Source organism: Penicillium soppii (assembly GCF_028829465.1).
Source record: "Penicillium soppii strain IBT 18220 chromosome Unknown utg000003l, whole genome shotgun sequence".
Classification (NCBI taxonomy): Eukaryota; Fungi; Ascomycota; class Eurotiomycetes; order Eurotiales; family Aspergillaceae; genus Penicillium; species Penicillium soppii.
In genome coordinates, this window is record NW_026643233.1 from 2708305 (window position 1) to 2732934 (window position 24630).

The 24630-nt window shown below is 48.4% G+C and overlaps 12 protein-coding genes across 12 annotated transcripts; 5 read left to right on the forward strand and 7 right to left on the reverse strand.

Moving 5' to 3' along the window:
• Nucleotides 1-1717: 1717 nt before the first annotated feature.
• On the forward strand, nt 1718-2554 carry N7529_003150 (WW domain-containing protein; the record flags this gene model as incomplete). Its single annotated transcript, XM_057238677.1, has 1 exon — nt 1718-2554. One exon carries the CDS (start codon nt 1718-1720, stop codon nt 2552-2554), a length of 837 nt encoding a protein of 278 aa, XP_057101288.1.
• A 777-nt stretch (nt 2555-3331) lies between these two features.
• Nucleotides 3332-4137, forward strand: N7529_003151 (ankyrin repeat domain-containing protein; the record flags this gene model as incomplete). The annotated part of the gene is made up of 2 exons (XM_057238678.1): nt 3332-3578; nt 3701-4137. 2 exons carry the CDS (start codon nt 3332-3334, stop codon nt 4135-4137), a joined length of 684 nt encoding a protein of 227 aa, XP_057101289.1.
• Nucleotides 4138-4341: 204 nt separating this feature from the next.
• Nucleotides 4342-6062, reverse strand: N7529_003152 (putative ceramide glucosyltransferase; the record flags this gene model as incomplete). Its single annotated transcript, XM_057238679.1, has 2 exons — nt 4342-5872; nt 5932-6062. 2 exons carry the CDS (start codon nt 6060-6062, stop codon nt 4342-4344), a joined length of 1662 nt encoding a protein of 553 aa, XP_057101290.1.
• A 594-nt stretch (nt 6063-6656) lies between these two features.
• N7529_003153 (H3 histone acetyltransferase RTT109) lies at nt 6657-8246 on the reverse strand (the record flags this gene model as incomplete). The annotated part of the gene is made up of 1 exon (XM_057238680.1): nt 6657-8246. One exon carries the CDS (start codon nt 8244-8246, stop codon nt 6657-6659), a length of 1590 nt encoding a protein of 529 aa, XP_057101291.1.
• Nucleotides 8247-9047: 801 nt separating this feature from the next.
• On the forward strand, nt 9048-9358 carry N7529_003154 (uncharacterized protein; the record flags this gene model as incomplete). Its single annotated transcript, XM_057238681.1, has 2 exons — nt 9048-9090; nt 9162-9358. The coding sequence occupies 2 exons, from the start codon at nt 9048-9050 to the stop codon at nt 9356-9358; spliced, it is 240 nt and encodes a 79-aa protein (XP_057101292.1).
• A 267-nt stretch (nt 9359-9625) lies between these two features.
• Nucleotides 9626-10886, reverse strand: N7529_003155 (uncharacterized protein; the record flags this gene model as incomplete). Its single annotated transcript, XM_057238682.1, has 3 exons — nt 9626-10175; nt 10624-10643; nt 10737-10886. 3 exons carry the CDS (start codon nt 10884-10886, stop codon nt 9626-9628), a joined length of 720 nt encoding a protein of 239 aa, XP_057101293.1.
• Nucleotides 10887-11397: 511 nt separating this feature from the next.
• N7529_003156 (Hid1 family protein) lies at nt 11398-14463 on the reverse strand (the record flags this gene model as incomplete). Its single annotated transcript, XM_057238683.1, has 8 exons — nt 11398-11910; nt 11968-12482; nt 12537-12780; nt 12831-13184; nt 13238-13480; nt 13529-13626; nt 13679-14300; nt 14368-14463. 8 exons carry the CDS (start codon nt 14461-14463, stop codon nt 11398-11400), a joined length of 2685 nt encoding a protein of 894 aa, XP_057101294.1.
• Nucleotides 14464-14990: 527 nt separating this feature from the next.
• N7529_003157 (uncharacterized protein) lies at nt 14991-15874 on the reverse strand (the record flags this gene model as incomplete). Its single annotated transcript, XM_057238684.1, has 2 exons — nt 14991-15591; nt 15645-15874. Coding segments are annotated over 2 exons (831 nt in total), but the record flags the coding sequence as incomplete, so codon positions are not given.
• A 389-nt stretch (nt 15875-16263) lies between these two features.
• N7529_003158 (uncharacterized protein) lies at nt 16264-18127 on the forward strand (the record flags this gene model as incomplete). The annotated part of the gene is made up of 4 exons (XM_057238685.1): nt 16264-16801; nt 16855-17243; nt 17295-17969; nt 18032-18127. The coding sequence occupies 4 exons, from the start codon at nt 16264-16266 to the stop codon at nt 18125-18127; spliced, it is 1698 nt and encodes a 565-aa protein (XP_057101296.1).
• A 267-nt stretch (nt 18128-18394) lies between these two features.
• On the reverse strand, nt 18395-19549 carry N7529_003159 (uncharacterized protein; the record flags this gene model as incomplete). Its single annotated transcript, XM_057238686.1, has 3 exons — nt 18395-18953; nt 19000-19390; nt 19450-19549. The coding sequence occupies 3 exons, from the start codon at nt 19547-19549 to the stop codon at nt 18395-18397; spliced, it is 1050 nt and encodes a 349-aa protein (XP_057101297.1).
• A 245-nt stretch (nt 19550-19794) lies between these two features.
• N7529_003160 (mitochondrial 54S ribosomal protein bL19m) lies at nt 19795-20533 on the forward strand (the record flags this gene model as incomplete). Its single annotated transcript, XM_057238687.1, has 2 exons — nt 19795-19990; nt 20055-20533. 2 exons carry the CDS (start codon nt 19795-19797, stop codon nt 20531-20533), a joined length of 675 nt encoding a protein of 224 aa, XP_057101298.1.
• Nucleotides 20534-22339: 1806 nt separating this feature from the next.
• N7529_003161 (putative MFS allantoate transporter) lies at nt 22340-24469 on the reverse strand (the record flags this gene model as incomplete). Its single annotated transcript, XM_057238688.1, has 10 exons — nt 22340-22358; nt 22413-22610; nt 22674-22767; nt 22838-23078; nt 23137-23225; nt 23278-23495; nt 23556-23822; nt 23877-23907; nt 23965-24112; nt 24200-24469. 10 exons carry the CDS (start codon nt 24467-24469, stop codon nt 22340-22342), a joined length of 1575 nt encoding a protein of 524 aa, XP_057101299.1.
• Between the last annotated feature and the right edge of the window lie 161 nt (nt 24470-24630).

Sequence of the window (24630 nt, forward strand, 5' to 3'; positions counted from 1 at the left end):
AACCTAATCCCCAGAGCGAATGCGAGGAATTTGAGAATGTGGAAAATCAAGCTCATGATCAATCAGAACCTGACTAGGCTCGGGAATATTACCCGTTGTTCTCCCCAACAAGTTTAGGGTAGCATTGATGAGCATTGCGATAGAATATCCTCAGCGCCACACAAATCTGGCTCTTCAAATTTGATCAAGAGAAAATGCAAGTAAGTGAATATATGCCCATATTGAGATCAGATTTGAACATATATGCAACGAAAGGCTTTTAGCCAGAACAGATTGTCTGCTAAAACTTCTCACTCGCTACAATAATAGCATTTGATATATTTAATAGCACTTTGGTATACCCAGAAAAGCCAAACAGGATTCAAACTTAGAAAATAAGCAGTTTAATCCAGTGCTTACGATCCTTACCCCTTGCCAAACCTCGATCTAGAACAACGGAAGCTTCGCCTTTTATAGCCCAATACGCTGGATCGGAAGGCCTGTCCAAATCGGCAGTTTCCGAGGGCCAACCAGAATTCAGTCTTCACATTCCAGTAATAACCCTTGCATATTAAGCTATCTTGACACTGCATCATGATCTATCCACAAGAGAGCACATTTTACTTGGCCAAAAATGTATCTGTTGCAAAGCCATATACAAATAAACAACATTAAAACTGTTATCGTTTTCTAGATCGTACTTGCTCAACATGATACCAACAGACAGGCGCAATAAACTGGAGCTAATGCTCCAGTAATGGAAGATCACTTGTAATTGCTGGGATGATCTGCTCGGTACACAGAATCATCAAAATGCGTAGGCGCACGCAGGAAATATCGTGGTTTGAGCATGTGTCATAAGCGAGGGGAGAGGGGGCTACTTCTGCTATATGACCTCTCTGACAATGGCAGAAGCTGTTGAGCTTTCAAAAATGCTCTATGCATGCTTGCGCCACGCTTATCTTGATCGTTAATATTGACAGCACATAACTATTGAGGCGCACTGTGATTGCAGTATAATGAGGCTGTGAAAATCCTAGTCCACGAGCCGGGCCATAGCTAGGCGTTGCTGCCATAAATGTAGTACTGCTCACACATGTACTGCTAACACATGAATGGTTTATAGTTAGTAAGCCTCACAGATATGCTAGTTTTAAAGACCTTGAGTGTGCCATGATTTCTTTACATGGTCTAGAAAGCCTCAAGCGGGCCATGGGTGCCTAATCGACCATATCGACCAACACCATGATGCAGCTACTGTTGTTAAGAACAACACAGTCGGAAAAGACGGCCTTCCACAAATACGCGAACAGTGACAATTATTGTTTAGGTTGAATCTATCCCGTTGAACGTAGAAGCATTACATAAATCTAAAAAAAACTAGTAAATCTCTTCCAGAAATCTATATCTGAGTAGCAAAAATTGAAATAAGACTGCCGTAGTGCAATTATTGAGCAATTAATGGTGGACAGCTATGGGGCACCGCAGGGCGGAGACACCATTATGGATGTTATTTTGATAAAGATCACATGATATTGGCGCTAGTATGTTTTCGCTTAGCGCAGGGAAATCCGCCAATAAGCGTCACCGCCGCTTATATGAAGGCGGTGATACTGAAACCGTGCACGGACCACTCTTCTCGATTGGCAAAATGTCGCGACTGAATTGCGGCTTTCGCTATTCTCATCTCTGTTGCTTTTTGCTCGTTTATTCGAACGACCCAGCATTTTAAACCAGGATGTCTGAATCGCCAGAACCCTCGGTATCTGCGCCGGCAGAGCACCCAACTGGCTCGCCCGCAGCCGCATCACCGCAATCCGAAGAGAAACATGACATCAACAGCAACGAAGAACAGGTGGAAGAGACAGAAAATGAGACTAAACCATCCGATGAACCCGAGAGACAGGCGAAAACGCCGGAATCGGTTGAATCGCCAAAAGATGAAGAATCAGCTGCGCCACCATTGCCCGATGAGGCCCTTCCACCTCTCCCCGAGGAAGCCCCGCCAGCAACACAGCCCGCCGACGATGGATGGGAACCTGTATGGGAACCTAATTTGCAAGCCTATTATTTCTACAACCGCTTCACCGAAGCCACACAATGGGAGAACCCTCGCGTCCCCGAGATCCCCGCCGCACCGGGCACCGAAACCATCCAAGCACCAGTGCCAGAACCCAAGAAAGAACCCGTCCTTGGCGGCTACAACCCAGCGATTCATGGCGACTACGATCCTACTGCAGACTACGCGCGCCAATACGAAGACCAATCCGGCCAAGACCCCAACGCGCTTGGTGTCGATCCCACTGCCGCATATGCTGCCACTGGTACTTTCAACCGCTTCACTGGCAGGTGGCAGGCCGATGCTATCAATCCCGAAAACCACAACGATGAGAACAAATCGCGACGACAAATGAATGCTTTCTTCGACGTCGATGCTGCGGCGAACAGTCATGATGGTCGCAGCTTGCGCGCTGAACGTAGCTCCCGCAAGCTCACAAAGGCCGAGCTAAAACAGTTTAAGGAGAAGCGTCGCGAGAAGAAGGAGGAGAAACGGCGTGCTTGGTTGAGAGATTAGGGGGCCTACTGGTTTGGTTGCATTCTGGGGGTTCTGCATCCGTATGCATTGCCCCTCGCATTTGAATATTGGAGCTTTGTGATACCATCCCACCGGACGTGGGCTTTGAGGCGTTTGAGCTTGGTTTGATCTTCTTTTTTTCCTTCTCTTGGCGCTTCGCCTTGCATGTGGATAGAGGCAGCTTTTTCTGCTGGACTCCACGTTTTGAGCAAAATTGTTTGTACAAGTACACTGTATCAATAGGACCATTGATTCGAAAGCTACACTTTTGTTCAACTGACTTATTATCTCAATTCGTAGCAACAAGCTGTGGTCGTAGTTGTATAATTTTACTGATAACGCTATCATCACATGACCGTGATTTTTTTTGCGGCGAATGCTTCATCGTCCGGCCGCAATGATCCCCGCTAGAAAGCAATAAACAAAAAAAACGAAGGTAAGATTTGATATTTCCCCTGTTAGTTGATTCTAGTCCGGTGGCAGACAAACATCCTGGACTCTCGTCATATATTTGTGGTTGCAATTTGTCCAAAATGGTATCGATGGTCTTATCAACCAGAGAGATCACAAAATATACCTCGCAGAGCATGTTTGCAATTCAAGATTTTCAATTGAGCTGTGCTCGCCGCTATACACTATTTCAATTTCTTCTCGCCAAGTTTCAATCCTGATCTGGAATATCATCACTAACATCTCGCATCAGATATCAAATAAAGTGGGATATCAAAAACAACCCCACCAAAGAAAAAAAATATATTGAACTCTTCAACACACATCATGTCTGCCTCAACAGCACCTAAGACCTCCGTGCCAATTGCACTTTCCGCCGAGGCAGTCGACGATCTGATCTATGATGCCCGAGCAGGCGACCTCGAGGCCTTGAACGCCGACATTGCAGTCCTGGCCAGCCAGCACAACTGCAATGAGTCCCAAATTGTGGCCTCTGCCATTGATACCGCAGATGAGAGTGAGGGCGGCTCTGGATCATGTGTCCTGCACTTCCCCGCTGCTAACGGAAATGCCGGTATGTTCTTTGAACGGGTTACTTGCGATGTCATACACGTTCTATTCCTCTTCCGTGGCACTCTATATCCAAGATACTTTTCTTTCCAAAACAAGTCCAGACAAACAGACTAACTCGCACAGAAATCCTCACCACGCTTCTTCAAAAACTATCTTCCGCAGACGCAGCCCAGCGCTCTGCATTCATCAACCACCGCAACAACTCTGGCAACACGCCTCTGCACTGGGCTGCGCTGAACACGCACCTGGAATGTGTGAAGGCGCTCGTCGAGGCCGGTGCAGACCTCGATGTGAAGAACGACGCCGGTCACGACGCGGTGTTCCTCGCTGAGCGCACTGCTTGGGCTGCTGTCGAGGATAACGGCGAGGCTGAAGATGAGAACGCCGAGACTCAGGAGATTGAGATGACTGTTGGTGAGACTGAGGGCGAGGATAAGTCTGCTGAGGGCCCTGGCGAGATGTCTGCAGGCAGACAAGTTGTTGAGTGGCTTTTGAACTCGGATGTTGCTGCTAGTCTGGAGAAGGGCGCTACCGAGGGCGAGGCTAGTGGATCTGCTTAAGGGCATTTCGGTGAAATTTGAGCAAAAGTTTGAGAAAATTACGCATAGATGCCGATGGGGACTTCTTTTCTTGGAGATGGTTGATTTTTATTGTGAATATTAATGCATTGTTGATGTCTGTTCATTGTCGTATTGAACGACTTTTGGCTTGAAATTCTCGTCTAGTATACATAATATTCGTATGTTCACATTCTCGTTTAAACATCAATCACTGCGGACTTTGCCCGCAATTCTAGCGGAAGATGGACCTCCCACAGACCGCGGAGTGGCCGGATCGATCTCCCGAACTTTGGCATCGAAGCCAACCTTGAAACGTCGGTCTCGCCATACGACCGTCACACCGCCGTACACAGCCATAATCCAGATTGGCAGGGCAAGCAATTCTCGACCAAGCCAGGCGCCAAACCACTGCATAAATGGACGTCGTGTGGCTTGAGATGACTGGGAGCGCTGAGGCCGCGCAAAAAGTGGTGTGTCCTTGTCTACTTCAATACATCTTGCGGAATGAAGCTTGATATACAAGGTCCAGTCGACCAGGACCCAGGAGATCATACCAAAAGCGAACAGCAGGAAGAAGGCGGTCCACGTCCCGAGCTCTGAGGCAAATCGAACACCCCTCTTCTCAAGGTGTGGCGCCAATGCAGTCGTGATACCAAACGCACCGTAGATGGTACATAGAAGTGACTCAGTGCCCGGTTCGACAAGTGTGGCGAGCAGGACGGTAAACTTGCGGACACGCAGCCACCGGACCCGGCGGGCGATGTATGCTGGCACGCTCATATTAGCAACAGGCTGAATAGCCAGATCACCGAAGACCATTGCATGTTTTCCCCAACGTTCTCGGAGCTCCTTCTCTTCCCGCACCTGCTTTTTCCACAGCAGATCACCAATCAGATGATCTTCGCAGATATTATCAGAAAAGAAATCAATTCCTGGTTGACGAGGCTCACCCTCCACGGACGGAGAACTGGTGAGATAGTTGAGATGGGACCGACGGAACATGTTGGATTTGCCCACAATGCAGGGTGAAACGAGAACAGTGTTGATGGCGGTGTACATCTTCGCATGCGCAGAGGAGAGGAACAGCTCCTCCAACCGACCACCTCCAGTGGCAATCATAGCAGCAGGCCCGTCCTCCGGACGAACAGAAGACATCGCAGTCGCGGCATCATCCACCGTCTGCGAGCTGGCATCCAAGAGCGCCTGTCGTTCTGCACGGAAATTACTTTCCCCCGTCACATCGACTGCCACGGGCAGATGGTGCACGAACTTGTACTTCTTGCCTGGTGTTGCGCCGGTACCGCACAATCTATCGACCATGCGAGCACAGACGCCCTTTCCAACCCAGACATTGCAGTCGATGATCCAGACAATATCGCCCTTCGCTTCGCGGTATGCACGGCTCATATTCCGGATCTTGGGATTCGGACCGAGCCTGTACGTATTAGTCTCATCCTGCAAGAGTGGATCCTCATCTTCGATGAAAACCCGTGCGTCGACGGCCGGGAAATCGGCGATCAGCTTGCGGAGAGTAGGGTAGGCGGGGTCATCGCGTGTTGATACACACAGACATATAGTGAGCTTGTCGTACGGGTAGTCTTGTCGGAACGTGGCAGCGAGACAGTCATAGAGGTGTGGCTCGAGACCTTTGACAGGACGGATGACGGTGACGTGTGGTACGTCGGCGGCGTTCACTAGGCGGGACCGATGGGGTTGGCTTAGGAAATGTTTCCATCTGGAAAGGGGGTGAGGTCAGTAGAGTTTCAAAATTGAGGTTAAGAATCTCTCTCATACATCTGGAAATATCCTAAGCTGCACACTCCCAGGATGAATGCGTACCAGATCAGAGCAATCCACCCTGCCGCGACGAACACGGATAGAGTGCCATCACCGGACCTGAGGGAGAAGGAGATAGGCTCTAGCATGGATCTCGAGGGAAAGGCGACATAGACACGGAGGACATTCTAGAAAGGAAAGCTGGTTTTGTGAGAAACCATCGGATACGGGTGGATTTCATTTTAGCGGTGGATCGGCCCGCGCAGGCATATTTCTGTTCTTTACGTGCCTTAATTGAATTCTTGGCATTTCAACGTCGTTGTTTATTTGTTTTTACTGTTTATATCATATTCAAAGCTCTTTTACTTGCATTTTACAAGGCCGTAGAGAATCGGGGGGCTGGAGATGAAGAGCGCCTATATGGGCCAAGCACTTTTAGAGACCAGCTATCCAAGATGGGTATGAAGCTGCCTATTCGGATGTCCCGGCAATTGACATACCCATGCTGTCCAATCATACAAAATTGTACAGTTTGTGCCCTCAATTAGATCGGCCCGAGTAATACAGCCGACAACAAACACGTAGGCCTTCGAACACTACTAGAGAGCTATCCGGATCGACATGCGCATACTGTCCAATTGTGTGTATTAATGTTCGTTCTTGCTTTGTTTTTGAAAGACTATCCCCAAACTCCGAGACCAACCCCAGTAAACCAAGATAAATGAAAACTCCAGAGCCATAAGTTATGGTTTCTTCTTCTTCCGAACCAAGCTCGCATTGAGCACATTGACTCCAGCCGGCGATTGTGCTGGCGCGTCTTCCGCTCCATTCGGTTCTTGGCTTTCGTTCGCAGCGACAGCTGCCTCACCTAAGGACTTCTTTCGCTTGCGGATCAGCCCGAGATCGAGGATATTGTTGGTTTTGCCGGTGTCGGTAGCCGGGGGAGCGTTGATCTCGGCGTTGCTGCCGACGACCTTCTTCCCCCATGTAAGCTCGTCTGCGAGAGCAGCAACTTGATCAACGTAGGCTTTGGTGCTGGCAACAATATCCTTTTCGTCGTAGTAGTGGTCCAGAACGGTGTCCATCATCGTTTTGTAGTCTGCTTCGTTGAGAACAACGTTTCCGCGTCCAGCCTCTGGCCAATCGAATGGGTTGATAATTTCTTCACTCCGGGGTAGCTCGGGGGTAGTTTCTGGGGCCAAAGAAACCGCTGCTGCCGGTACCGGAGTGTCCTTTGCTTCGGATTGGTCAGAGGACTTAGCTGTGATGTCCTCTGTAACTGATCCGGGGACATCTGTTACATTGGGCAAAGGGCTAGTCTCAGCAGAATGGCGGGTTTGACTTTCCATTGGTGTCGAGTTCATGAGACCCGGAGGATTGATAACCAACCACAAGAAACCCACAAGACGACCAGCAGAGCATTCCTGGCGGAAAGACATCATCTCCCAGAATTGGTCTAGGGACTTGACGCTGCGCCAGCGTCCGGCATCGGGTGCAGCGGGCTGACCCTCCTTCTCTTCCGGAAGCTCATCGTCTAGATCGATCAGGAAGCGAGTTTTGGGATCATCCGGGAACCGAGGCACCAAGCAGCGAGGCGGGGCCGAAGGATCGTGGTACAATTGTTTCAGCGGGTAGCCATTGAGCCATCTTGGACGATCCTTTGGATCTGTTTTGGCAGTAGCCGGGAAGAAATTGCGAGTCTCAAAGCGGTCGCAGCTTGGAACGATCAGGTACGCGGTAGCAGAGGCCTTGGCAGCTTCAACCGTTTGATCCAGGGGCTTGGTCTCCTGGAGCGCAGACTCTGGCTCATGCTCACGTAGAATTGGATCAAGAGCGCGGCACCACCATTTGATAAGACCTCTGTCGTCCAGAACGTGTTTTTCGGAGTTTTCAATACTGCCGGGGAACAAGTACTGGTTCTGAGCGCGGGCAAAAAGCGACACGACCAGGCGCACACCGGGTCGTTGGCGCGTCCGAGCTAGGAACGATAGGAATGTGTTAGAGACCAGTCTTAAGATCGAGATTTTGCGTGGCAGTTTGAGCAGATGCAGGAAGCCGGTTGAGTCGGCCTTTGAGATGAAGATGGTGGTTAAGTGGGCCGTGTTGTAGACCATCACCTCCATTCCGAAAATGATTGTTTCACCCTCATCCTTTGAATCAATTGATACCGAGAGGAAGTGATTTTCGCAGAAAGTCAGCTCGGAAGCCTGGCCGGGAGCAGCTGCAAAGAGAGCATCGGATGGAGTGGGTGTTGAGGATACATGGCGGACGATTATCTCAACCCCGGTGGGGAGCACCTTAGCCAAGAGATCTGCCAGATCTACCGAGACCATTCTCGTTCATCCAATGAGAGTCGTGGAAATGGTGATGAGAGGAGCCAAAACCCCTGCCGGGCGAACTTGATGCAAATCAGCAGTCACGTGTTAGAGGCACGAAGTATAAGATTTGGTTTATAGATTGGTTTTCCTGAGAGAAAGATTTAACGACACTGGGTATTTGGCTTTGTTCATCTTTGGTAAACTCCTTGGCAGTGATTCCATTAGTCTTTCTTTATTGATTTGTTAAAGTTCTTTACATACCCTGGCCGCTTTACAATCACAATTCTATAGGAAGAGTTATACTCCAACCAGTGAGTTTCCTAAGTGGTGAGACAGTAAGAATTCAGTCTAAGCTTTGAAAGTAGGCCGGTCAGTTGTATAGGTGGCATTGATATTATAGTCAACAATATGCGATCAGGACTACGTACTTATGTAGACTACCTGAGTGATACAGCTGACGGTGAAAGAGGTCTATTCCACACAGGTCACGACGCTTTCAATATGGGTTGTAGTCGTAGAGTAAGCTTGGAAACATTCAAATGAGACAGGATCACCGAGTGTGGCAGCTTCACCTTCCTTTATCACTATTTCCTCAACTTTCATCTTTGGATTTCCTTCAAATTTTTATCCTCAGAACGACGTAAGCCATGCAGTTGCTACGTTGAGCCAAAGCACAACGATCAAATACCAGCAAAAGCATTGCCAGTGAGTCGACGTCCCGAGATACAATTAGCGATGAGCAGCACATCTTCTACAAGATACTGACATAAGGTAGTACAGAGCCTCAATCCGATTACTCTGAGAATACCTACCAAAATGTCATCCAGACAAAACAGAGACGAGCCAGGCAAGCTCAAAGGTAAGCATACAGTCCTCTGCATCTGCGCAACCTCTCTTTGCATGGAGACATCACTAACCGACCACCTCTAGTGCCCGACCCGAGCACGCTGGCGGACTGCATGCAGGTGCAAATTAGATACGTCTGTGGCCACTCCGTTGGTGGGGAGTTTATCAAATGTCCCCAACACATGCGAACCGAAGATGAACGCTGTTCAAGCCGGATGATTCTACATGTCGATGGAAAGATCTCGTCGCACAAGTGCCGGGCTTGTTTGCGCAGTGAGTGAGGCATATTAGTCCTCACAAACAAGCGAATACGGAGTGATTGATTGATTTGCCAAGACTTGAACGGAAGAGGACGGAGGGTTAAGAGAATTCGATGTCGCATTTATGCAGGAAAATGGTACTTATGATTGAACAAGAGATACCCAGATTGGAATGGATTCGGTGACTGAGGCAGACCTATATGCCTGCATATTCCACGTGCAAATTACTATACTAAGTATATTATGCAGTCTGTGTGTAACCTGATGTCGTGTCACGTCTGATGTCATTTAGAACACTGAAGATACAGCATCTAGATCATCGGCGTTAAGAAGAAAGACTCCTTCACGTAGCAGAGTTCTCCAGACAAGGTTTCGTGCACGAACCGGGAAGTACGGCGTGTTCCAGTATCTAGCTCCAATCCCTCGCTCATTCGCCGTAGAGATTTGATCTCGGAGAGCCTTGAGTTGATCTTCTGTCAGGATTGGGTCGGTGTCTCTGGTAATCTTGCCAACGGCTGCCTGGAAATCGGTTGATGCAACAGGCGATACAACACCAGTGATATCGGCGTATCTGGGATCGTTGAGATTGGCAAGAGGCGCATCGAAAAAATAGTCTCGATCTTTGACTGGAGCTACCAGGTCGAGTGGTGTTTCTCCCGTGCCAATAATGGTGACGGGCCCATTGGTCACGGTCTTGCCGTCCTTCACGGTAGTAAGGTAGCCCTTCTTTCGCAGAGGCTCTAGTGCAGCGATAACGGCCTTGAAAGTCTCGGGGCCAGAGGTCTTCACATCAATGAAGAAATATAGCGTTTGATCGGGAACAGTATCCCACACGCCGCTATTTCGACAAAACGTCAGCAAACATCATGTCGAGTTAGGAGAAAGTCTTCACTTTTTAGTAGGTTCCGTTAAAAAAGGACTCGTCGGGTTCTGGCGCTCCAAGACATCCAGAATTGGATTGATATACAAGTTTTCAAGGGTCCTCGAGTCTGTCAGGGCAGATTGATCATGTCCGACCTTGTTTGATTAGTATAATGCCCAAAAAGAAGGAAAAAAATAGTAGTATCAGACTGATTACACACATATAGAGTGCCGTTGTATAACCAGACATCGGCTTCGGTAGAAGTGCAGCCATGCGAAAGGCCTGAGATGTGTTAGGGAAAATCAGACAACAGGCACCAGGGACTCGGCATACCGGTATAGAAAGGCTCATCTCGCCAGTAGTCACTTTATCAAGATTAGCAACCCAAATGTTGAAATTTAGATATCAGGAGCGGCCCTCTTACTTATGAGAATGAACCGGAATCTAGACCCGCGATTCCAGGGTTAACGACGTTCGGTCCATGGAGAGTTTCCATGTACATCAATTGAATGAAAACAAATTCGCAGATAGACTTACAGGTAACAGATCTCTTGTCAAATCAGTTGGATACCCATAGTCTTTGCTGCCGTGGGTGTTTTTTAGAATGCTCTGCAGGCTGGAGGTGATGGCCCCGATGGCTGGGGTCGGGCCGGCGAGGAGAGCCACAGCGATGCCGAGGAACAACATGAGGACAGAACGCTTCAATTTGAGATATTATCTCGGATTGAGATTCGGTCCATGAATTGATGGAGTGGAAAGATTGTGGAATGAAAGAATTGCAATTGCGATCGGAGGCGGATCTTCGTGCACGTGTTCAAGGGAGGCGTATCATGTCATGGGCTTCAACTCTACACATGTACCTGCTCATCCCTGAAACAAAATAAACAAATATGGTATAAAATAGATCCTGCAGAGCTTGGAAACGACCGATATTGGCGTTATGTATAGAAAAAAATGGCAATAAAGCGATATTCGAGTGATCAGACTTTCTATAAGTGGTGTATACAGTCTACAAAAACCTATGGATAATAGTGTATGGTATTGAGACATAAAGGCTAAGAGCTAAAAAGACATGGAAAATCGCAAGCCTAGCACCGCCTCCAGGCAATCCAAAGACGGCAAAAAGCGAGATTGTCGGAAAAAAGAGGACCAGACCCCTCGTAGAAAAGAATACTATGTACTTGACAACCGTATATCACTAAATCTCGCGCACACTCGGCGAAGAGGCACCAGGCTCCTGCGCTATCGAATTCCGACCCCTCAGACTGAGATTGCCGATCCGTTGAACCAAGTTGCTGCCCACGGCATCGACTGCACCCTTAGGCGCAAGCAAGGTCGGACCCAAGGCGGCTGCTTCCTGGACTCGGAAGAGCTTGATGGATGTACCGTTCCACACTCCGACTGTTCCTGGCGTCGCGCCGGCTGCAGATCCGACGACCATCTCGCTGGAGAAGATGAAGCCCCACAGTAAGGACTCGTACCAGCCCATTGACAGCGCGGACCATTCGAATGATTGGATGCGGACGGGGGTTGGCTCGGAGATGATGCTTTTCACCTCCGGCTCGTCGGCGAACGATGGGAGGTTGTGGATTAGTGTTCGGGCCTCTGGGCTGGTTGTGCTCTGCAGGGCTGCGTCTGGGATATGTGGTGCAATGGCGGAGATGATGGTCAGGATCGTGTGGAGGGGAAGCTCGGGCAACCATGATTCGAGCTGTGGAGCATTGTTAGTACTGAAGTTGATTATCACTGTTGTGGTTCGTAGACTTACCCAAGGCACGGTTGGTGTGAACCCGCTCGCAGAGGGAGTGAACAAAGCAGTCATGCTTGTTTGACTGGTCATGCTGTTCTGTCGAGAAAAAGGAGGATGCCCGGCGGGTTTCTTTCCTCGTGCTTTTTCAGACATGCCCCGGACCATCTGCACTCCATTTTCGTCCGTGGTGGATGCCATGGAGGGCCTGCGAGAGTTCTGAGCCGACGGTGATGATTGAGAAGGTGTTTGTGATCCATCAATATCCCTCTCATCATCAGAATCGTCGTCGCCAATTGCAAATGGGCTGTTCTCTTCCGGAATACGACCTAATGGTGATCGAGCACCTGATGGAGTGTGCAGGTCGTCTTCTGAATGTGAAAGAGTCGGACTCACGGCCACGTCAGCAACACTTCCAGCTTTCTTCTTCTCGTTCTGGCGTTCGATTTCTTGTTGGCCACTTTCGAGAGTAAAAGCCCGCACAGCTTCAAAGCGTTGCTTGTATTTCAGTATGGCATAGACGAGATAAGGATTATCTAGAAGAGTTAGAGAGGGCAGGAGACGGTGGCACGGCCGGGAAAGCAACTTACCGGTGAATTTGTGCTCGAGGATGATATTGATGAAGTCGAGCAATGAGGCAAGAAGCGTGTGGTTTGTCTCATTCGCTAACAAAAAACTGGGCGCAGACATAGAAGAGAAGAGTTGGATGATCTTCGAACAAGTGCCCGGGGAAATGCGTTCGATATAGGGTGCGATGTTGTTAAAAATGATTAGAAGAGCAGGATAAACTGTATCCAAGTTTCCTTTACTGGTGGTGAGTAAGGTGTGAATAGACTACTGCAGTCAGTATTTGGCCGTATGATTTCAATTGGAACAAGACAAACCATGATCAAGAAGTCACCATAGGATCCTCGGAACTTGGGCAGTCGAATCGACTGCGGGAGAGTTTCCTGAGCTTCAAACGCATTGTTCAGACTCTTGCTGAACGTGGGCTCTGCACTCATTGTTTGCAAGATGAAAATGCACATTCGAACCACACCTTGTTTAGAAGCATCTGATTTGTACTCCATCGCATAGAAGATACATAGAACAAGGAAGTCATGGGAGCGGTTGGAGTCTATGATAAAGGACCGGAATCGTTTGTTGCATTGCAAGGTCTCCCAGAAAAGCACCAGCATCTCAGGTGCCCATTTCACCGATCTTTGGCTTCCAGGAAGATATGATGTGGTGGCTTGCATCTGATTCGATGAGTTAGCACATAAATGTGCACGGAGTAAGGACATACACTTACAGGCTGGTTCAGAATTCTTGTCATACCATCCACGAGGAATTGGAAGTCTTGAGGTCTATGCAGCCTTCCAAAGTAATGCCGATAATAGTTCTTTGGTGGAGCTCCACGGCCATCCTCGGGAATAGGGTACATCAAGAGGACAAGAAGGAGTTGCACGCAATAAATGACTAGCATTTGTCGGGGGTCTTTCCAAACCACATGGTCATAAGGAACCCTCCATGACGCAGGGTTATACTTCATTGCCTGTTTATAAATGAGTATGGCCCCAAACGCTCAACTAAATAGACATACCGTGTTTAGTAGGGAGCAAAGAAGAGTCAAGACGGCCTGTTTATCTTGACAAGTTGTGATGTAGGTAATGGCCTTCACGCCTTGAACAGGCAATGTATCTACCCTTGTCAATAAATCCCGCTGTATTCAAGTTGTACGCGTAGCACTCACTTGATGGCAAATACATGGCCTTTCCGGTCAGCGTGAGCATAAGCCGTAGAATCTCACTTCGGTTGCTTTCATAGGCCTTGCTGGTTCCCATGGCCGTATTGCAGCCAACGCCACTTTGCCAGATAGAGAACGAGACCTTGCCCTTTGCAGTCGGAAGTCGGGGAATCGTGAAGTCAGCGAAGAAAAGCAAATCCATCAATGTATCTATCAACTCCTCGGCGAGAGGCTTCACATCTTCGTAATTGTCGGAGGGCGGTGATGTTCCCTCTTCCTGGTCTTCAGGCTGCGCTTCGTCAAAAAGAATCTCTCCAGAGATTTGTGCTTGTCGGGTCTTCCTCTTCCTCCGCGCCCAAAAGAAATTGTCCTCCCATCCCTCCAACTGATCCGCCTCATAAACATAGGGGAGAAGGCGAGTAAGAATGCGGATGCAGTTCAGGACATCGCGCTCGGGGGCAAGATCCGGATCGGGAAACGAAGGGTGGTTTTTCAATAATGTCAGTCGCGACGTCACTGCAAGAAGGAGGGTTTGGAAGTTTGGTAAGGCATGGTCGCGAGTTCGGCGAATGTCAGCCGGTGTGAACAGACTGAATACATCTTCGGTTGATTCAGGAAGTTCCCAGAACTTGTAGAGCAATCAGCTTCTAGGTCATCAAGATAGCGTCTATGATTATCATCGCATTGTAACGTACTCTAGTCCAGTATGGGTCGTCTGCGGGGATCTCCTGTTCCTCCGAGAGGCGGAAGATGCCCTGCTTAAAGACAAGCTTGGACTCTGAGGCCCCCATGGCTGATGCGAAGAGCTAATCAAGCCACTGCGAGCTTCATGCAGTAAATTCACGGCAAACAGGGCAATGTGGTGAGTGTAAAAAGTCTGCTGCAAGTAAATTTGCCAAATGCTGCAAAGTGGTTGGCGGTCCCGAGGTCCTAATCCTTCGGGCGCGGGATCTTGGCCTAAACACGGGGATAGTATCCAGCATAACAGTACCCCGGTACCCCCGGCTACTATACACAATTCTTGCCCTTTGTTCAGTCAAGTTTCTATAATTCCTTGAGTTGCCATATTTGTGATACTCTTTGTGTGTTTTCTTATTGTATATTGGTTTGATCTATGCCTTATACTTCGCATGAACTGGACATCTTTCTACATTTAAAAGAAAACCCAGGACAGACATAGAAACATAGGATGATAAAATGATAAGCTGTGAATTGGTATCCTTGTAATACATTAAGAACGGATGAATCGCTATGACACCATAACCATGACCATGACCCCTAGCGCCTATTTGAATTGTTCGTTTAACCTCGCAAAGATTCACATGGCGCCTCCACTCGCCGAGAGTCGGCGACTTCTCTCATATAACCACTTATTCTTAACTCCCAGATTTCCGCGCTTTCCCACAAGAGGGGAAGGTGTGCCCGGTCCAAGGCTGCCCAAGCTCAATGTAGACTCCCCGAATGAGTTACTACGGGTCAGAGGGGATGCGGATCCAAAGCTGGAACGCTGCAATGATTCCCTGTTTGGATTGCTTCCATTGGAGACAGCCTTGTAAAGCAAAGGGCTTGTGACGGGAGAAAAAGGTGTGCTGATAGAAGATCGTCGCTCTGAAAAGCTGGCGTTGGCAGATGCGGACATAGGGGAGGCTTGTCGGCTTGCTGGACTAGCCTGACGTGAAGTGGAGAGCCGGTATCTGGGCGGAGTGACAAATGTTGTTCCTGGGGTGGCCGGTGGCGTTGCCGAAGGATCTAGGCCAAACAGAGAACGTTGGGTCGGGGTGAGAGGAATATCAGAGAGGTCGTCCTTGGGACGGAAGAGGGGATAAACAGCTGTTCCGATATTGACGACGAAGAAAAGTTGAAAGAGGAACAATGAAATTTCGCAATAAACGTGGTTGCTGTCGAAAATTTGGCGTGAGCTAAGGTTAGGTTGTTAGTACGCGACGCGCATTGACAGAGCCGGTTCACTCACTATGACTTGAACGTGCTTCCGAAGAACCAAGTCATGAGCAAAGCTGACACATTCCAGACAAGCTTGTTCACGTTCTTCTCGTTGAACAGAGCCGCATTCTGGCGTCTAACAACCTGCTTCAGATGAGGATGTCTCCATTTTCCAGGGGTCTCGGGCTTCCCAGAAGCGGGAGCCAATGGAGGGGTAGCTTTGGGAGTTGAAGGGAGAGACATTGTTGCAATTGGTGGTATGCCTGTGTTGGTGTAGCAGGCGAGAAGCAAGGCTGAAGTGAAATGGGACTGAACGATGGAATTGTTGAAATCAGATATTGCTCACTGTTTTTCTTGGGAGGGACTCGACTCACCGATTCTAAATAATTATGTTAGCTTACCTGGGGAAAAAAAGAAACTTCAAATCTGTTAGTTAGTTGTGCGCATAATGAAAAAGACAATGTTCTATTGAGAAGCCATTTGCTTGTGATCTGTGAAGCTTGATGGAGCAAAGGAGTATTTCCCGGGCTTACAGTTGACCCGGGCGACCAGCCAGCAGCCAATCAACAGTCAACCTTATGGTTCTACCCCTCAACGTCATAGTTGAGCTGATTGTTGACACTTCTTCATATTCAGTCCAGCTTATCAAAATGGCTGATACTTCTATTATAGCGAAGCTGGACACTTTGGTGGCCGATGTTTTAGCTGACTGGAACATCTACAGTACTGTTTTCGCCGGTATTGTTCTTGCCTTTGCTGTGTACTCTGTCGCCTCGTCCCAGGATCCAGATGTCCACCCGTTCCTTCTTGCCCGCCAATCCACTGCAGCCCCAATTCGCCAGCAAGGTGAATCTGCCACCTACAGAGGTTTGGAAACTCCGCACGGCTTGCCGCTTCGATTTGGATTGAATGTCAAGGATCCGGGCGCGCCGAAATGGACCGGTGGCCGACGAGGAGATCTCCGCGATATTTGGAAGACAGCTGTCCGTGGAGCTTTAAATGAAGACGGTACCATCTCCGGAAAGCAGGGCAAAATCTACACTGTCTTAGGTAGACAGGCTATTGAGCACTCGTTGGATCAGGTCACCCAAGAAATCAACGTTATTGGTCATCATCTCCAAAATGCCGGTGTGAAGACTGTGGCTGTTTGTCTTACTGACTCCGTCGAGCTTTTGGCTGCAATCTTTGGTATGTTTTTGAGATCTGGCTTGTGGATTGAAATATAAACTCACACAATCCAGCTGGCGCTTTCTACGGATACAAGACCGTCCTCGTACCGCACAACCTTCCCGCCGAGACCCTATCAGCGCACTTGAAACAAGCAGAAGCAGATGTTTTGATTGCCGAAGCTGGCTCTCTCGATCTCTCTCTTATCAGCAAGGATAACACGCAACTTTCGCTTGTTCTCTGGGTTGTCAAGTATGGCAACCGACACATGGATTGGAACGAGGCCCCCGGTAGCGTCAAGGGTAGCTTGAAGGTTGCAGTTTGGCATGAACTGGTCGAGGAGTTCAAGGACCTTGCCAATTATGAAGTTCCCGAATATGACCCAAAAACAGAGACCCCTGCTGTTAGTACTGTTTGGCCGTCTTCCTCTCAGTCTGGTCAATTCATCGACTTCAAGCCGGAGGTATGAACCTACAGGTCTCATTTTATCCCATATTTGCTAACCATCCATCAGAACTTAGTGTCTGCTGTTGGAGCGATCATATCCGCGCTCCCTCGTACCCAGCGCTTTGGCTCATCCGACATCGTTCTTTCAATCGACTCTCTCTCCCGATCGTATCCGCTCTGCACAACCATGGCTGCACTGTTCTCCAATTCATCCATCGCCCTCAACTCTGTCGCCGGAGAGCAAGTCGACTTTGCATTGGCTACTGTTGGTGTGTCTCCTACGGTCATTGTTGCTTCTTCACAAACCATGTCCGAATATCACGATCAAATCATGCGCCCGCATACCGGTTTCATTTCCTCTCTCGGACGTTGGTTGCAAGCACGAACTCTAGAGGCAGGAACCATGCCGACACGCAACTTCTTCAGTCAATTAGCTCGCATTGGCCCGACTGCTGAGCTCTCGCTAGATAGACTGCGTCTGCTTTGCATCACTCATCGTATCGATGCTAGCCCTGCCGCTCATCTCACCTCTGAGCAATTGACCGAACTCAGAATCTTCACCGGAGCTCGTGTGGTGTATGCTTTAACCGGACCCGGTATTGCTGGTGCGATTGCGCAGACAAACGCTTTCGATTACAGAACCCTCACCGGACCAAGCCATTTCGGCGCTCCAGTGAGCAGCACCGAGATCACCCTGACCAACGTTCCCGAGGGCTCTCCCGATGGCGCGGAAGAGGGACAGGTATGTCATGCTCTCCATCATCTAAATCCCTTGTTGTATCTGAACTAATATTTGCGCCCCAGCTCACCGTTTCAGGTCCCGCTGTTGTCGGTGGTACCACTTCTCTTCCAGGCCGAGCCCGCATCAGCAAAGATAACACCTTGGAGCTATCCGTCTAAGGGGGTTAGTCCCAAGTAACTTTTTGCAACATCACTTCTTTTGAGCGTAGTGCATCACATTTTTTTCACCTCTCGACATTTTAGCTTGAACAAAATTGACTAAAGGGTATGTACATCTGAAATAGCACTTAGCGGGTTCAGGTATGTCAGGAAATAAAACAACCATGTTGTGATACAAGGGCCAGCTCCAAAATATCTAGCAAAGAACAGTGTAATATACATGCCAATACGGCTCAATCAAGACTATAAGAAATCACCGAGGTAGTCTCAAGCCTCTGCCTTCAACTGCTGAGCCACCTTGTCCTCAGTCAACTGCTTGTTCTTGGTTGAGTTCAACTGTTCAATCAGAATAGGCTTAAGCTCGTCACAGCGCGCCTGGAAAGACTCAGTCGCGAGCGAGGCCTTGGGCCACTGCAGGCTCAAGCGCATGCCGTTATAAATAGCCAGGTTCTCCTGGAGCCTAGTCTCGGTTTCATAAGGAGTTGAACCATCATTTTTGAAGTTACCACGGGACCAGCTTGCATCAAGCTTCTGAGCGTAGTCACGGATGTTTCTGCTCTCGGCCTTGACGCTCTGATCGGTCTTACTCGGGTCAAGTTTGTCCGACATGGCCAAACCAAGCGCCGCGTTCAGTTCCAGCAACGTGCCGATAACGAACGGTTGGTATTTGGGATCATTGTTGATCCCCTTAGCTGAGTGTTCCGGGGCGTCAAGCAAGAGAGCCACCTGCTGTGCGAGGTTACGAGCGTAGAGGGGTTTCTTTCCGCTCGAAGTTTGCCCGCATTGCGGTGTGGTGGAGTTCGTAGAAAAGAACGCGAGCGATATTCTTGTCGCTGAGACTCAGGCCCGTGCGAGTGTATTGCCTGGCACACTCGACGATCTGGTTGAGTTTGCCGGCCGCGCTGACTTTGCGGATGATGTACTGCCACCGGTTGCTGTTGATGGTATAGTTTGACATGCGCATTGCGCTGACGAAAGCAAAGAGGTTGCTGAAGTCCCCAGTTGCTACCATCATGTCGAGAACAGCCAAGGCCTCCTTCTTTGAGGGCAATTCGTGGCGCAACTTGGGAGTTAGAGTGAATTTTTCATCCTTGTTGATCGTGACAGTGATTGGCTCATGTTCCAATTGCGTGGCGTATTTCGGCTTGAACACACTCTTTTGCTGTCGCTTAGGCAGACCGAGGGGTATGAAAAGGTCATTGCGGAATCGTTCGAGAGCCTCGTTGAGCTCGGTGGAGGGTGTTGAGGTGAAGGTCGGAATTACTATGCCAACCGTCTTCGATCAGAAATTTGTTTCATAGAATGTGAAGCGTATATCGTACCTTTGGAGCCGTAGCTGCGGACCTGCGCGGGTCTAAGGATAGATTGGCGCACTGAGCTAGTGCTCTGGACGAAGAGCCTGCTCATGGCGGTTTGTGCCATTGTACCGTTAAGGAGATTGCGTATGAACAAGAACAAGGCTCAATAGTATAAATCGAAAGGGAGGTATGTTTCCTCGCAAAAAGAACAATGAAACGAAGTCAAGGCAGGCTTGTTGGTTCGGGGAGAAAAGAATCGCGTTGTCTGTAACCCGAACGGGCAAACTTGAGGCTTGGCGGAAATTCTGCCGGTCCGGAGCAGCCAAAACTCGACTCCGACTTTCTCGACTTGACATCCACATCACAACTATGGCGGCTCTACCAGCTATGCGCCCGCTGGGCTGCTTACGGTCCTTGGTGAGGGCGTCAGAGCCTATCCAACCCTTCATCAGCCGTCGATTCATCTCAACAGCCTATTCGAAGAGGCCCGAACGGGTGCCTCTTCCACAGAACATGCCTCCGCAATTCCTCTCTCAGATCCCTCTTCGCTTCCGTCCAGACCCTGGTATGTATCCTGGAATTTACTTCATCGGCCAATTCCAGCTTTGCTGACCGCCGCTACCTTTCAGAACGCGAGCCCCTCAAAATTTACCCTGCTCCCCCATCAGCCCGCAAAGCATGCAAGGATCCCATCGGAGCGGTCACCGAATCGCAATTGGCAGTCCTCGACCCCAAGGGCGAGCGCAAAGCCATGTTCGATTACCGCCGAAACCCGCGCAGTGTCAAGACCGGCGATATCGTACGAGTGACCTTCAAGAACGGTGACCCGTTCAACGGAGTTGTTCTGAGCATCAAGTTGCGCGGAATCGAGACCTCGTTCCTCCTGCGAAACGAGCTCACCCGTGTCGCTGTCGAGATGTCGGTCAAGGTCTTCAGCCCCAACGTCAACAGCGTGGAGATCGTCCAGCGCTCCGAGAAGAAGCGCAGAAGGGCGAGATTGTACTTCATGAGAGACCGCAAGCACGACCGCCGCAGCGTGGAGAACATTGTGGCCAACTATGTTCGCCAGAAGAAGGCCTTCTTGGGCGGTGGCAACCGACGACGATGATTAAGTTAGAGGGCGTCTGGCGCGACACCCGTTTGCATACATGTGGCTGTATTACTATCTATCATTTTGTACTTCATCTGTGTTTATAAATTGCGACACCATATAAATTGCGACACCAAATACACCTTTCGAGCTTTTAATTAGCACTTATCTTCTAGCACATCCACTTCTTTTTGGTTCAGTTGCCACTGGGGACTTTTCCTCTTTTGAACGCAAATTGATTCCAAGCGAATTTGCGCGTTGCTACCAATCTGGTCATCGGCCTTTTTGCTAGATGGATCGCCTACTTTATGCCGGTGAAAAAGCTATCTTTAAACCTGACATCTGGACATCCCGTGTCATGTTCTCGATGAGTAATGGACCCCATACCCTTCCATAATGTCAATGATGCCTAAGTAACAGAGTATAGAAAGTTATTTATAGACTGCTTTCATGTCGATCACATCATAAATTTGAGATGTGTAGTACCATCGACGCTGCCCAATGCACAATTCTCTCGCGGTTTCTTATGAGCGCAGAACTATGTCAAGAGTCCAACATGTGGTCAATTGTGCAAGCATCCCTCCGGACGATCCTTCCAAACTGCAAGGAACCGTCTCATTTGTACATCTTGATGAACAAATATGTCACGCCCTTCATCCAGGATGAGAATCCTTGACCCATTACCGGTATCTGGGCCTACTTCCAGAGTATCAATTTTCCCATTAGCATCTCGCGAGTCGAGGAAGCCTCTTCCCTGATCTGCATATATCAAGACTGCTGGTGCAGTATTAGAGTCCATATGATTGCTGAAGTAGTAATCTTTTTCGAGGAACAGTTGTCGTCCATCCTAGAGACCGGTCAGTAGATGACGAAACCGAGATAGCGCTTCACTTGCAAGAAGTATGGACTCGGCTTCATTTTCAAGACCCGTATCATCATGCGCATATGCACGGTGGAATACAGCCCCGTTTGGCGTGTCCATGGTGTCTAGGAATTAGTTAGCCACTTATCTTCATGAGTAAAGGTTTCTGCAAATAGCTTGAGAGCCTATACCTGATGGATCTTTTTAGTGTAGTGAACAAGGCAGGTTTTGCCTCTACGGGGCGTTACCTTTCTCCCCAAGACCAGGCAAAAAGGGGTTTGCATATGGAAAGATTGCTTTGCATCCTTTATCCCGTCTCGGGTGCACATCTATGCTTCGTACAACCGTCCGAGTTGACCCGTGACCCCCAACCATGTCACAAAGCCAGTTTCTCGCATCTTGTCCGACGAAAATGTGAGTAACCGCATCTCCTCCATACTTGTTCGCTATTATATCACAGCCTCTGGAAATTCGCCTTATTACTATAGAGCCAGTGTTGTATTGAAATTCGTATTGTCCTACCATTCCCGCAGACACCTTCAGCATACATTTATCATGTTGTTTGAATATTTACAACTACTATGAAAATCAGACCCCAGATCATTACTTTAGTATTTTCTTTAGATAATCTAAATATCAATCGGCTTCTTTTCACTCAATTGCTTTCCAAGAAGGAGAGGAGCTATCACAACTTCCCTCAATCCAGCGATACTGACCCGTATATTCCTCGGTTTGTTTCTTCGTTCTCTTTGGTTTCTCCATTCGTGATATCAAAAGACATCCACAGTTGAGGTAATCTTTATCGAGATCGCGGACACGCATTGTTACTGGCGAAACGTTTCCAAAATACAGGCCACAGAATTCACATCGCTAATCTCACATATACTTGAGAAGATTAGGCTAATGTTCTTTAATATTTCAAAATACCTATTTACATGATGCCAACGAGGAGAGTTCGATTCTTAGTAGATATACCGGAAGCTGTTACAAGTGTTAGTTTCGTTTAGCAGATCAAACAATAAAGAAACCACATACTTCAAGTTTTCTCGGTCCGTCAAATCCAAGAATGCGGTTGAATCCAAATCTCTCCCTTCGAGACCACCTTCCATTTGAGACTGAATTCGGTCCCGCTTCTGGTTTTCCCAGCGCAGCAGGAGCCCAAGAATGCTAATCAAAACAGCCTCGATCAAATGCGAGACGATCATGGACCAGATTCCCAGCGGGTAGGTTGGCCTATGGACTTGGTTAGTTATTTGGTTCTGAGTAAATGAGGCTCATTCTTGGAAGGGAACTCACGATTGCTCTGATTTATAGAAGAAAGGGCCGGCAATGTTTCCGGTACAATATCCCAGGAACAGAACTGCATTTGTGACAACCTTCTTGGTGTGGCCTAAATGAATGTTGGTTCAATTTCGAAATAACACTTTCATCCATCGACAATATGGCGATAGAGTACTCACCAGCCGTGTTTGCAATTTGCATACTCAGAACGAGCACAAATGCTGCGTTGTACGGTCCTGTCAGGTAATAGCAAATCAGCCGACCAACGCTGTGTTCAACTGGAACAAAACGCAGGCCAAAGGAGCCAGCAAGGTTTGGAATCAAGAAGATCAGAATGAAAACACATCGTCGATTCTCAAAACGGTCATTAAGGAAGACACATGTCAGAACGGAAATCGCAATGATAAAGCCATAAGGAATCTAAACATGGCACAAATTTAGCTTACAAGCAACAGCTTGCTTTTTTGGTGCGTCTTACCTGCATAAGAGTAGTCACCAATGTTGAGTAACCAAATCCTTTGATAATAATGGTACCAAAATTTGAGATACCACCATTAGGGACATTGCCTGCGTGATTGTTAGTTCATGCCAAACGTTCGATCATGAGAAAGATACATACAAACAAGACCCAACGTGAAGAATATATAGAGTTTATAGTCCATAAAAGCCTCCAGAATCTGGTATGGCTTAAGATTCTTGTTCTCGACACCGGTTTGATTCTCCCGAATCCGCTCGACGGCCATCCGGCGCTCTTTTTTGCTGAGTCCTTTCGCTGTGACCGGGGAGTCAGGGAGAAAAATGAACATGACAATGCCCCATGAAGCGCATAGAGCACCGCTTCATAGAGTCAGCAATCAGGTAAGAAATAAGGAAGACAAAGAAGGTGAAGAATCATACATCACAATGAACTCGTATTTCCAAGAAGGAAGTGCACCGCGAATTTGACCAATTCCGTAGCCCAAAAGCCCACCCAATGCGATTCCGAGACCATTTGCGGTGTACCACAATCCGAGACGCACAGGTTGCTCGCGGCGTGTGTACCACATGCTTGTAATGAGCATAAAAGCAGGGTCAGCGCAGGCTTCGGCGGCACCGCCAAGTGCTCGAAGAACGGCGAGGGTTTCGAAGCTATTGCAGGCAGCTTGGATCATGAGGAAAACACCCCTTCAAACTGATTGTCAGTATGTGACTCCTTGTTCGGATTCTACTTAGACAAACCACATGAAGATGTTGACTCCCAAATATTTTCCTAAAAAGATTGTCAGAAAAATTGACGTAGGGGAATTGTCAAATCTGTCAGCCCTACCGATCGGGAGACGCTGCATCAGAAAATTGGTCGGGAACGCCCATATCAGAAAGCCAAAGTAAAATATACTACTGAGCCAACTGTATTGGGTTCCGTGCAAATTGAGGTCATCGCGGATACCGAATATGGCAGCATAGCTAAGGGTTGTCTGTACAATAGTAAGTAAATTATGACACGCTACCACACTTGGCAAATAAGAGTGAAAAGGATAGCAGAGACGATTGATAGTACTCACCTTATCGATATAGAAAAAAGCATAGCAAACAGCAAGATATGGAAGAATCATGAAGTCGATCTTCCACAAGAGCTTTCTTGCCTCGTCGGGATCGACTTCTTCATGAAGCTCGTCCGGATCATCAAACAACGCCATAGCCGTGTCGCCATCGGCATTTTTGGCGGTCTTGAAATTCGCATGTTCTTGACTACTCTCTGCATGACTGATAGTAGGAACATCAGCGATGTTTCCCTTTGGGTCGGAAGTTGACCCTGGGGCATTGTTCGCCATAGTGGAGTTGGCTGCGTACAGGAAGTGGAGCAAGTGGGAACTGATACAATGTAGAATTGGGATTGATCAAAGATATGTATATAAATCACACAGGGCAAATCCCGAGGAATGGAGACAGGCAGTCTGACATGTATAACAAAGTAATCCAGGAATCCGACAAT